The 13,174-nt window shown below is 35.0% G+C and overlaps 1 protein-coding gene across 1 annotated transcript in view; it reads right to left on the reverse strand.

The window, feature by feature from the left end:
• Positions 1-12,062: 12,062 nt before the first annotated feature.
• The window catches only part of NBN (nibrin), a 53,360-nt gene continuing 52,248 nt past the window's right edge, over positions 12,063-13,174 (reverse strand). Inside the window, 1 exon segment of the mRNA XM_049700239.1 lies at positions 12,063-12,232. Coding sequence (XP_049556196.1) covers positions 12,202-12,232 — 31 coding nt within the window. The 3' untranslated portion in view covers positions 12,063-12,201.

Raw genomic sequence — 13,174 nt, forward strand, 5'->3', positions numbered from 1 at the left:
AGGCTCAGTAGTTGTGGCGCACAGGATTAGCTGCTCTGTGGCATGTGGGATCTTCCTGGACCAGGAATCAAACCCATGTCCCCAGTATTGGCAGGTGGATTCTTAACAACTGTGCCACCAGGGAAGTCCCTCTTTTTTTTTTTTTTAGTATTAAAAAATGGACTAAAAGTATTTTTCTGTTCATGTTATTGCAATGTTATGTGCTTACAGAATAACAATTCACCTTAAAATAGAATTGTTTGGAATAGACATCTACAACTAGCTGTTTCAGATGAATTCTTACACTCTTGATAACTGTCATGTATGATTAACTTGGTTTTAGAAATGACTTACCCAGTTTTTATAATGGTAACTTTTTCAGATTAGTTTCACATCTATTGATATGGTATAACATCCTTTCATGCACTTGATTGAGCACTTTCTTGTTTGTTCTTTTGAGTTCTGAATGAGTTGGATTGGATGTTTTTCTTAATGTCGATTCTAAATTGAAAATGACATTGTTATAAAGATGGTTTCTAGGGAAGGATAAAAACTGTTGACATCCCCTTGTGTCTCAAAAGTTTTCTTTTACCCGACCAATAGCATTTTTGCAATGAGAGTATTCACATACACGCACAAAAAGACTTCAAGGAAAATAAAACTTCAGAAGGGCCCTAAAGGCCCTAAAGGCCCCGGGCCCTAAAGGCCCTGGTGAATAATTTCATTTTTAGCAACCTCACATTTCTCAATTCTCTCTCAGACCTAGCTGTCCTATGTTGCATGTAACATTAAAGCTTATTCTCTGATGTAATATACTCTTGTACTCTTAAGTTGATCAATTTCTGTCCCATAATTCCAAATCTTTCATTATTCATCAGTATCAACTACCTATTCAGGGAGGGAGGAAAGCACTAAATATTTTTACTAGTCATACCATGATGTGGGCATCTCTTTCATCCCTCAAAAGTCTAGCTCTTGAAAGAATGATTAAAAAGCAGAACCTCTTTGGGGTTTTGAAAATAATACAATAAAAATAAGATTTAGTCACGGCTCTGTGTTTTAAGCAGTCTGAGTATGTGAACTTTGTTCAACTTTATCTTTTTTTAAAGTGAAAGAAAGAAAAAAAAAGCCAGGCATTCAGTTGAGACCCCAAACAGGCCAACCCTTGGGAATACAGTTACTATAAATCCACATTACTCTAAAACCAGTCCTCAACAGGATCACACGTATTTGCCAGTAAATTAACTGCCTGCCACCACAGAACTGGACACTCTCTAAAGGAAGACAGCAAAATCCAGATCCTTAGCAACATCACAGCATCCACATTATACAATATGCAATAAAAAATTATTAGGTGTGAAGACAAGAAAGTGTGACATAACCAGAGAAAAAAGCCATCAAAATAGATCCAGAGGGCTTCCCTGGTAGCGCAGTGGTTGAGAGTCCGCCTGCCGATGCATGGGACACAGGTTCGTGCCCCGGTCCGGGAGGATCCCACATGTCGTGGAGCGGCTGGGCCCGTGAGCCATGGCCGCTGGGCCTGCGCGTCTGGAGCCGGTGCTCCGCAGCAGGAGAGGCCGCGACAGTGAGAGGCCCGCGTACCGCAAAAAAAAAAAAAAAAAAAAAAGATCCAGAGTTGACACAGATGTTACAGACAGCACTTTAAAAGCTACTATATAAATGTTTAAAATATTAAAGAAAAAGGTTTACATTGAGTGAATAGGTGGTGAGTTTCAGAACAACAAAAACAAAAACAGACAAACCCATATATTCTACAGCTGAAAAATACATTCTTAAATGAAAAATTCACTACATGGGCATAAAAATATACAAGACACTGTAGAAAAAAAGATCAATGAACTTGATAGGTTAATTGGAACTACTCAAACTAAAGCATAGCAAAACGATTTAAAAAAAGAAAAAAAACCTGACATATGAGATAAATAACAAATGGTCTAACCTGTATAGTTGGATCCAGGAGAGGAAGAGTGACGGGAGCAGAAAAATATATATGGAAAAATAAAGATTAAAAAATTTACAAATTTGATTTAAAAAATAAAAACTCACAGATCCAAGAAACTCAAGATGTAAACAGGATAAATAAAAGGAAACTGATCAATTGCTGAAAAAGATGAGAAATTTTAAAAAGCAGTCAGAGTTTGACACATAGCAGTGAACAATAAGAAGAATGAACAACTTACCAGAAAATGTAATCAAGAAGACAGTGGAACAATGTCTTTAAAGTGCTGAAGTTTAAAAAAGGGTGTCAAACTAAAATTCTATATCCAGTGAAAATATCCTATAATGAAAACTGAAAAAATCTGATACCAGGAGATATGCACTACAAGAAATCTTAAAGGAGGTTCTTCACATTGAAGGTAGTGATATCTGGTGAAACATATCTACATGAAGGAAAGAAATTCCAGAAATGAAAATTTTAAATTATTTTTCTAATTCCTTAAATTATTTAAAATCTAATTGACTATTAAAATGAAAATGACAGTGTTTAACCAGAAGAAAATTTAAAGCAGAAATTAAGAACTAAGGACATGTAGAAGTAAAATACGTGATAATTATAAGTAATGGGATGAATGGAAGTACACATTTATAAGATGTATATATTACACTGGAAGTGGTCTGTTATTTAAGGTAAACTGCAATAAATGTATTCCTTACAGCAACTAGAGAATTTTATAAGGTGTGGCTGTAAAGCCAATAGAGGCAGTAAAGTAGAATACCAAAAAACATTTTAAAATTTGAATTTTTTCCTAGGTGCACAACATAGTGATTTGATATTTCTGTATATTACAAAATGATAAGCACAATAAGTCTAGTTACCATCTGTCATCATACAAAGATATTACAATATTATTGATTATATTCCCAGTGCTGTCCATTTCATCCCCATGACTCTATTTTGCAACTGGAAGTTTGTACTTCTTAATCTCCCTCACTTATTTCACTCATCCCCCAGCCCCCTGCACTGTAAGAATGACCTGTTTGTTCTCTGCATCTAGGAATCTGTTTTATAATGTATGTTCATTTGTTTTTTATGTTCCACATATAAGTGAAACCATACGGTATTTTTTTCTCTGACTTATTTCATGTAGCAAAATACCCTCCAGGTCCATCCATGTTGTCACAAGTGGCAAGATTTCATTCTTTTTTATGACTGAATTATATATATATGTACATACACACACACACACACACACACACACACCATAGACACAGGTTGCTTCCATATCTTGGCTATTGTAAATAATGCTGCAAGGAACACAAGGGTGCATATATCTAACTGAATTAGTGTTCTTGTTGGAAAAATACCCAGACGTGGAATTACTGGATTGTATGGTAGTTCCATTTTTAATTTTTTGAGGAAACTCCATGCTGTTTTCCATGGTGGTTGTACCAATTTACATTCCCACCAAGAGTGCAAGAGGGTTCCCTTCCTCCACATGCTCACCAACACTAGTTACTTGCCTTGAAGACAGCCTTCTGACACAGATGTGAGGTGATATTGTGGTTTTGATTGCATTTCTCTGATGATTAGTGATGTTGAGCATCTTTCCATATGTCTGTTGGGCATCTGTATGTCTTTTTTGGAAAAATGTCTTTTTGAGGTCCTCTACCCCTATTTCAATTGGTTTTTTTTTTTGAAGTTGGGTTTTAAGAGTTCTTTGTATATTTTGGATATTAATCCCTTATCAGATATATCTTCTCCCAATTCAGTAGAACTTTTTCATTTTGTTTAGTTTCCTTTGCTGTGCCAAAGCTTTTCAGTTTGACGTAGTCCCAATTGTTTGTTTACTTTTGTTTCTCTTGCCTGAGGATACATATCTCCACCAAAAGATACTGGAAAGACTAATGTTAAAGAGCATACTACGTGTGTTTTCTTCTGGGGTTTTTATGGTTTCAAGTGTTATTAAGTTTTGAATCCATTTTGAGTTGATTTTGGTATATGGTGGGAGAAAGTAGCCCAGTTTGATTCTTTTGCATATAGCTGTCCAGTTTTCCCAACACCATTTATTGAAGAGGCTATCTTTTCCCTATTGTATATTCTTCCCTCCTTTGTTATAAATTAATTGACAATAGAAATATGAGCTCATTTCCGGGCTATTTTGTTCCAGTACCATAAAACTTTTCATCACTGTAGCTTCGTAGTATAGTTTGAAATCAGGGAGCATAAGACTTCCTCCAGCCTTGTTCTTTCTCAAGATTATTTTGGCTATGTGAGGTCTTTTGTGTTTCCATACAGATTTTTAAATTATTGGTCTAATTCTGTGAAAAATGCCATTGGTATTTGATAGGGATTGCATTGAATCTGCAGATTGCTCTGGGTGGTATGGTTATTTTGACAATACTAACTTTTCCAATCTACGAGCATGGTATATAATTCCATTTGCTTGTATCATCTTCAATATCTTTCATCAATAATTAATTAAAAAAAGAAATCTATGCAACAGATTTCTATATATTAATTTTGTATCCTGAAATATTATTTAATTCATTTAGTAGTTCTAATAGGTTTTTTTGGTGGCATCTTTAGGATTTTCTAAATATACTATCATGTATAAACCATGTATAAACATGGCAGGCCAAAACGGAATGTAATGATATAGTCAAATTGCTAAGAAAAAAACAAACCAAAAAAACCCCAAAAAACAAAACTTTCCAACCAAGAATACTCCACCTAGCAACGTTCTGAATTGTTCTGTCCTTCTGAATCAAAGGAGAGATTTTCCAGACAGCAATAGCTAAAGGAGTTCATCACCACTCAACTAGCCTTACAAGAAATGTTAAAGGGACTTCTTCAAGCTGAAAAGAAAGATGCTAATTAGTAACAGAAAAACATATGAAAATATAATCTCTGATAAATATAAATTTAGAATAATGTAATGGTGATGAGTAAATCACTTAAAAATCTAGTATAAAGGTTAAAAGTAGAAAAAAATAATTATAGCTACAATAATTTATTAATGGTTACATAAGGTAAAAAGATGTAAATTGTGACATCAAAAACATAAAACATGGGGGTGGGAAGAGTAAAACTGCAGAGCTTAGTATGCATTCAAAGTTGTTATCAGTTTAAAATAGACTGTTATAACTATAAGATGTTTTATGTAAGCCTCATGGAAACCACAAAGCAAAAACCTATAGTACATACACAAAAGATAAAGGAATCTAAACATACCACTACAGAATATCATCAAATCACAAAGGAAGAGAACAGAGCTTCCCTGGTGGCGCAGTGGTTGAGAGTCCGCCTGCCGATGCAGGGGACACGGGTTCGTGCCCCGGTCCGGGAAGATCCCACATGCCGCAGAGTGGCTGGGCCCGTGAGCCATGGCCGCTGAGCCTGCGCGTCTGGAGCCTGTGCTCCGCAACGGGAGAGGCCACAACAGTAAGAGGCCCACATACCGCAAAAAAAAACAAAAAACAAAAAACAAAAACAAAAAAACAAAGGAAGAGAACAAGATAAGAAGGAACAAATGAACTGGAAAACAATTTACAGAAATTAGTCAGAAAACAACAAAATGGCAATAGTAAGTTCACACTATCAATAGCTACTTTAAATGTAAATGGACTAAATTCTCCAATCAAAAGATGTAAAATGGCCGAATGGATAAACAAACAAACAAACCAAATTATATGCTGCCTACAAGAGACTCACATTAGCTTTAAGGATACACACAGACTGAAAGTGAAGAGATGGAAAAAGATATTCCATGTAAATGAAAATGAAAAGAAAGCAGAAGTAGCTATGCTTTTGTCAGACAAAATAGACTTCTATCCCGAGTATAATACAAGACAAAGAAGGTCATTATATAATATTAAGGGTCAATCCAACAAGAGGATATAGCAAACATAAATATTTATGCACCCAACATAGTAGCACCTAAATATGTAAGCAAATATTAACAGATTTGAAGAAAGAGACAGCAATACAATAACAGTAGGGGATTTCAATACCCTGCTGTGATAAACAATTACAATTAATACTAAGGAGATTGAATCAATAATCAAAAATCTCCCAACAAAGAAAAGTCCAGGACTAAATATCTTAACTGGTGAATTCTACAAAACATTTAAGGAGTAGTTAATACCCATCCTTCTCAAGTGAGTCCAAAAATCTGAAGAGAAGGGAACGCTTCCAACCTCGTTTTATGAAGCCAGCATTAATTAAGCCAGCTCAGGGACTGAAATAGTTGATATTGTTAAAATATCCATCCTACACAAAGCAGTGTACAGATTCAGTGAAATCCTTATCAAAATTCCAGTGGCATTTTTCACAAAAATAGAATAATTGTAAAATTTGTATAGAACCACAAAAAACTTAAAAATTCAAAGGAGTCTTTAGAAAGAAGAGGAGCAAAGCTAGAGGCATAACACTTCCTGATTTCAAAGTATATTACAAAGCTATATCAATCAAAACAGTACAGTATTGGCATAAAAATACACATAGATCAATCAAACATAAGAGAGCCCAGATTTAAAGCCATGCATTTACAGTCAATTAATTTTTGACAAAGGATCCATGAATATAAAATGGGGAAAGGAGGGGCTTCCCTGGTGGCGCAGTGGTTTAGAGTCCACCTGCCAATGCAGGGGACACGGGTTCGTGCCCCAGTCCGGAAGGATCCCACATGCCGTGGAGCGGCTGGGCCCGTGAGCCATGGCCACTGAGCCTGTGCGTCTGGAGCCTGTGCTCCACAACGGGAGACGCCGCAATAGTGAGAGGCCTGCATACTGCAAAAAAAAAAAAGGGGGGGGGGGAAGGATAGTTTCTTTAATAAATGGTGCTAGGAAAACTGGACAGCCAAATGTAAAAAACTGAAACTGGACCATTATCTTACACCATATACAAAAATCAAGGCAAAATATATTAAAAACTGGACTGTGAGACCTGAAAGCATAAAATTCCTAGAAGAAACCATAGGAGGTAAACTCCTTGACATAGGTCTTGGCAATGATTTGTTTTTTTCGATTTGACAACAAAGGCAAAGCCAATAAAAGAAAAGTAAACAAGTGGGACTACATCAAACTAAAAAGCTTCTGCATGTCAAAGAAAACCAACAAAATGAAATGGCAACCTATGGAATGGGAGAAAATATATGCAATATATGCAAAACATATATCTGATACGGGATTAATATCTAAAATATATAAAGAACTCAATAGCAAAAATCAAACAATCCAATTAACAAACGGACAGAGAAACTGAATAGACATTTCTCCAATGACATACAGATAGCCAACAAGTACATGAAAAAGTGGTCAACATCACTAACCATCAGGGAAATCAAAAGTATCTCACAGATATTAAAATGGCTGTCATCAAAAAGACAAGAGATAACAAGTGTTGGCTAGGATGTGGGGAAAAGGGAACACTTGTGCACTGTTGATGGGGATGTAAATTGGTGTAGCTACTATAGAAAACAGTATGAAAGTTCCTCAAAAAGTTTTTTAAAAATACATCATATGACCCAGCAATTCCACTTCTGGCTATATGTCTGAAGGAAAGAAAATCACTGTCTCAGAGAAATATATGCACCTCTGTTTCACTGAAGTATTATTTACAATAGCCAAGACATGGAAATAACTTAGGTGTCCATCAATGGACAAATAAAGAAAATGTGGTATATATACAAAATGGGATATTACCCAGCCATAAAAAAGAAGGAAATCCTGTTATCTGTTACAACATGGATGAATTTTGAGGCCATTATACTAAAATGGCAGAGAAAGGCAAATACTGTATGATCTCACTCATGTGGAATCTAAAAAAACCCAACTTACGGAAACAGAGAACACATTGGTGGTTGCCTGAGGCAGGGGGGTAGGGAAAATGGATCAGGGTGGTCAAAAGGTACAACAAACTTCCAGCTATAAGATAAACAGTTTCTGGGTATTGAATGCACAGCATCTTGACTACCTTTAACAATACTGTATTGTATATTTAAAAGTTGGTAACCTTTAAGATGTGATCTTAGAAGTTCTCATCACGAGAGAACAACAATTTGTAACTATGTGAGGTGATTGAGGTTAACTAAACTTGTGGTAATCATTTCACAACATGCACATATATCAAATCATTATGTTGTATACCTTAAACTAATTTATATCTCAATAAAACTTAAAGATATATGAAGTAAAAATGGACAGAACTAAAGGGAGAAATAGACAAATCCACAACTACAGTTGGAGATTTTAATATGCATCTTTCAGTAACTGGTCAAAGAGAAAAAAAATTAGTATATTAAAGATTTCAATAGTATTATTAACCACTGACCTAACTAACATTTATAGAACACCTATACCCACAAACTGCATAATACACTTTAAGTGTACATAGAACACAAACAGACCAACCATATGCTGTGATAAAACAAGTTGCAAAAAATTTCAAAAGACTGAAATTCTTACTAAATACATCTCTCACCATAGTGCAATTAATTTAGAAAGCAGTAACAAAGAACTGGTAACTAACTAGCTATTATATCTCTGGATAGACAGAGAACTTTTATTTGGAAATTAAATAGCTAATGCACATGTCAATGAAGAAAGCACAAGGAGATTAAAACATATTTTGTATTGAATAATAACACAAATATCCAAAGTTGTCACATGCAGCTAATGCAGTGCACAGAGGGAAACATATAGTTTTGAATTCTAATATTAGAAAGAAGACAGGTTTAAAATCAATGATCTAAGTTTCCATCTACAGGGGCTAGAAAAATACGAGCAAAGTTAAACACAAAGTAAGTGGAAGGTAGGAAATAAAGAGTGAAAATCAATGAAACAAGACAAAAAATAGAGAAAATCAACGAAACTAAACATTCTTTAAAATTTTTAGAACAGAACTGATAAACTTCTAACTAGATTGATCAAGCAAAAAAAAAGAACACAAATCTCTGAAAAGAACAAAAGAGACATCACTATATATTATACAGACATTAAAAGCTTAATACAGGAATATTATGAACTCTACGCCAGTAAATTTGTTAAACTTGAGGGAGGAGAAAACTTTACCTAAGTCTCAATGTGCTTTGATCTCTTAGGAAGGAATATGGATCATGATCATTCAAATAAGCAAATATAGACTCCCACTAGTGTGCCCAACCACAAGGTTTCAGTTAACGAATTAGGAAGAAATACGTAAGGAAGATACTTCTGGGTAGAAAGAGCATTATACCTAGAGAAAGGGAAGGGGGTATGCAACTTTAAAAGTGCTGCTGGAGATCCTTTTTGACCCACCTCCCAGAGAAATGGAAATAAAAACAAAAATAAACAAATGGGACCTAATGAAAGTTAAAAGCTTTTGCACAGCAAAGGAAACCATAAAAAAGACAAAAAGACAATGTTCAGAATGGGAGAAAATATTTGCAAATGAAGCAACTGACAAAGGATTAATCTCCAAAATATACAAGCAGCTCATGAAGCTCAATATCAAAAAAACAAACAACCCAATCCAAAAATTGGCAGATGACGTAAATAAGACATTTCTCCAAAGAAGATATACAGTTTGCCAACAAACACATGAAAAGATACTCAACATCACTAATCATTTGAGAAATGCAAATCAAAACTACAATGAGGTATCACCTCACACCGGTCAGAATGGCCATCATCAAAAATCTACAAACAATAAATGCTGGAGAGGGTGTGGAGAAAGGGAACCCTCTTACACTGTTGGTGGGAACGCAAACTGGTACAGCCACTATGGAGAACAGTTAGGAGGCTCCTTAAAAAACTAAAAATAGAACTACCATATGACCCAGCAATTCCACTACTGGGCATATACCCTGAGAAAACCGTAATTCAAAAAGTCATGTACCACAATGTTCACTGCAGCACTATTTACAATAGCCAGGATATGTTAGCAACCTAAGTGTCCATCGATAGATGAATGGATAAAGAAGATGTGGCACATATATACAATGGAATATTACTCAGCCATAAAAAGCAACGAAATTGACTTTTTTGCAGTGAGGTGGATGGACCTAGAGTCTGTCATACAGAGTGAAGTCAGAGAAACAGAAAAATACCTTATGCTAAGACATATATATGGAATCCAAAAAAAAAAAAAATGTTCTCATGAACCTCGGGGCAGGACAGGAATAAAGACACAGACGTAGAGAATGGACTTAAGGACACAGGGAGGGGGAAGGGTAAGCTGGGACAAAGTAAGAGGGTAGCATTGACATATATACACTACCAAATGTAAAATAGCTAGCTAGTGGGAAGCAGCTGCATAGCACAGGGAGATCAGCTTGGTGCTTTGTGATCACCTAGAGGGGTGGGATAAGGAGGGTGAAAGGGAGACACAAGAGGGAGGGGATATGGGGATATACGTATGCATATAGCTGGTTCACTTTGTTATACAGCAGAAACACAACACTGTAAAGCAATTATACTCCAATAAAGATGTTAAAAAAAAAAAAAGTGCTGCTGGGCAATGGACAATTGTGAGATTATGGTCAAAGGCTAGGCTACCTCTTCCCTGCCACCACCTAAAGGCCCAGGTCAAAAATGGGGGCAGAGTTCCCACTCATCTGACTAAGAAAGGGAGGTGGCAAGTTACACCTCCCCTCTTTCTCCTAAAACATGTAAAGGCTTACAGAAGAGTCCCCCAAAATCCAAGGGAAAAGGTACACACCTTACCCAAGCATGGGTGTGACTAAAGTTGTTCAGGGCAGAGCTAAGAGCTTTATAAAAACTGTGCAGCACTGAAGGATCTATGCAAAGCAATGGCAAACATCTTTCATCTATTTAACAATACTTTCTAAGCTAAACAGAACTTAAAGGGAATTTTAAAAACTCAGTCAGTTCTGGAGTGTTTGAGCTTTTAGACTACTCCTAGAAAGTTAGAGAGACCATTATTCATTTATCTTTGAATTCTTTCAATGTTGTGGAGGGTAATGTTTTATATAAAATACACATTTAATAATGTTTCCTAAACAAAGAATTTGAAGGGATAATAAAACGAAGAAACAAGAAAAAGCTAGGACATTTAAAAACTATGTCCTGAAAGGAAATAACATGTTCTGAAGGCTGGTCAAGGGTGCAAAGTATATTAGTCAGATACTTAAATATGGTGACTTCCCTTGACTGAATATGAAGGAACACTAAATCTTCCATGAAGGCTTAGCAACACTATAAACTAATTTATGATATAACTTTTCATGCTAGGCTATCTCTCACAACCTAAAAAGGGGTGGCAGAACCTACGTGAAACTAGGAAGTTTTCAGTCAGTATAAAAAGCATGTTCTACCTCCTAAGACAAAATGCATCAGTCCTTAGAGCAGGTAAAAAGACTTTACCCTAATTATAATGTACAGCCAAAGCTGTCTATATGACAAAATGTGGAAAAAGACATTCTTTTTTTCTTACCATCTCCCTTTAAGGTAGAAAGAAGACGATCTTACCATTTCTACTTTATAGATACAAAAACTAGGATTCTAAAAGGCTCAAAACACCCAGCTCAGTAAGACCACCAAATAGGTCTTATCTCATTCTAGTGAGATCTATCCAGAAGCTTGATGAAGTCTTCCACTATCATTCCCAGTACTAGAATAATATGTGGGTGACATCTTCAACACTGAAATCCATTTCACTTGGGTTACTTCAGCTCAGGGAAGACTATGGCATAATGGAAAAGAAAAAAATAATAAACAGAAAAAAATTATGTTTTGATATGACTATAACCTTCCAATCTAGTCAGTGAAGAAGAATAAGGTACAGAACACTGTATATATTATGCTATCATTTTATAGGAAATTACTGAAAAATGATATGCAGAGAAATTTGAATAGACATTAAAAATCTCTGTAAAGACTCATAAGAAATGAGTGTCATGGATTTTTTCAGAGGAGGGGAAACGAATAGCTAGGACAGTGGTAGAAGGGAGACCTTTTAATCTTTTACCCTTTTTATACTTTTAGAATTTTGAACTGTGACCACAGTAACTATTCAATAAGTTAAAGTAACGTTTAAAAATGAAAAAAACATTATTATAAAAGATTAGATAACAAAGACTGAAAACAGAATAAACAATACTAATTGTCACACACAAAAGAAATGGAGTTTTGTTCATTTTATTTAACAAATTTAGGCCATAAACTTAAATCTTCTATACACTATATGCATGTATCCCAGAGGAAACTCGATGTAAATACTTGATAGGAAATGTTTTTCCATGGCTTCTTCATAAAACCCTGTTATCTTCTCCTTTTTATATTAGGATTGTATCTGCAAAGAAAGAAACAGTTAAATGATATCTAGATAAATGACAGCATTCCTTTCACTTTTCAAGTTAAAGGGCTTTCAAAACATAGACATACTTCTGCAAACAGAAATGAGAATGCTAATTTTATCCTTGGGATCAGATATTAAGCACTGACATTTTTACTGTCATTTATCCTTTTGATGCTGCTTTGATGAATATTTGGTAAAACATCATCAAAAAATCCTGTAAAAGCACTAAAATAATTAATGAAAACAACAGTTTAAAAATTAATACATGTTTTTATACTTCCTCCAGGATGGCTGCAAACAGACCTCTCCACTCTCAAATTAAATTATATCATTTTCACCAAGAGCATAATGAACCTCAAATATAATTATAAAGTCTTCTCCTATAACAAACAATGTAGTTGGGCAACTATTCCCATCTGACTTGTACTTATGAAAAATCAGCACCATTTGTCAACATTTTCATCAATGATTCACACTGTCAATAATGAAATTAAAGAATCAAATTGGTTACAAAACAGACTCAAAAATACAGTATTTCTTGGGAAAATGTTATTCTCCCCTAGCCAGTATCTACCTACAATATTGTTTATGAATATTTGTGAGCTAATTATTATAATGTTTGTTGGGTCTGCAGGAATGCTGAAAATGTTAAATCAGAATTAAATTATAATCATCCATTATAACTCCTCTAACCCTCCCACAAAAACCTGCTTTGAAACTCTAATCCAGCTTCTTATTTTTATGTATGTGCCAAATAAAACTAACAAATGGTCTGGTATTTTACTTGTCTTATTTCAAAACCCCATTCATTCATAATTCTACTCAGAGCTGAAAATCTCACAAATTTATCAGCCAAATTCACCCAGCTCAGGACCCTTCTTTTGCCTAAATGCCCCAAATAAATTTTAAATATCTTGTGACACAGTATAAGTGAAT

Source organism: Orcinus orca, chromosome 17, assembly GCF_937001465.1.
Source record: "Orcinus orca chromosome 17, mOrcOrc1.1, whole genome shotgun sequence".
Taxonomy (NCBI): Eukaryota; Metazoa; Chordata; class Mammalia; order Artiodactyla; family Delphinidae; genus Orcinus; species Orcinus orca.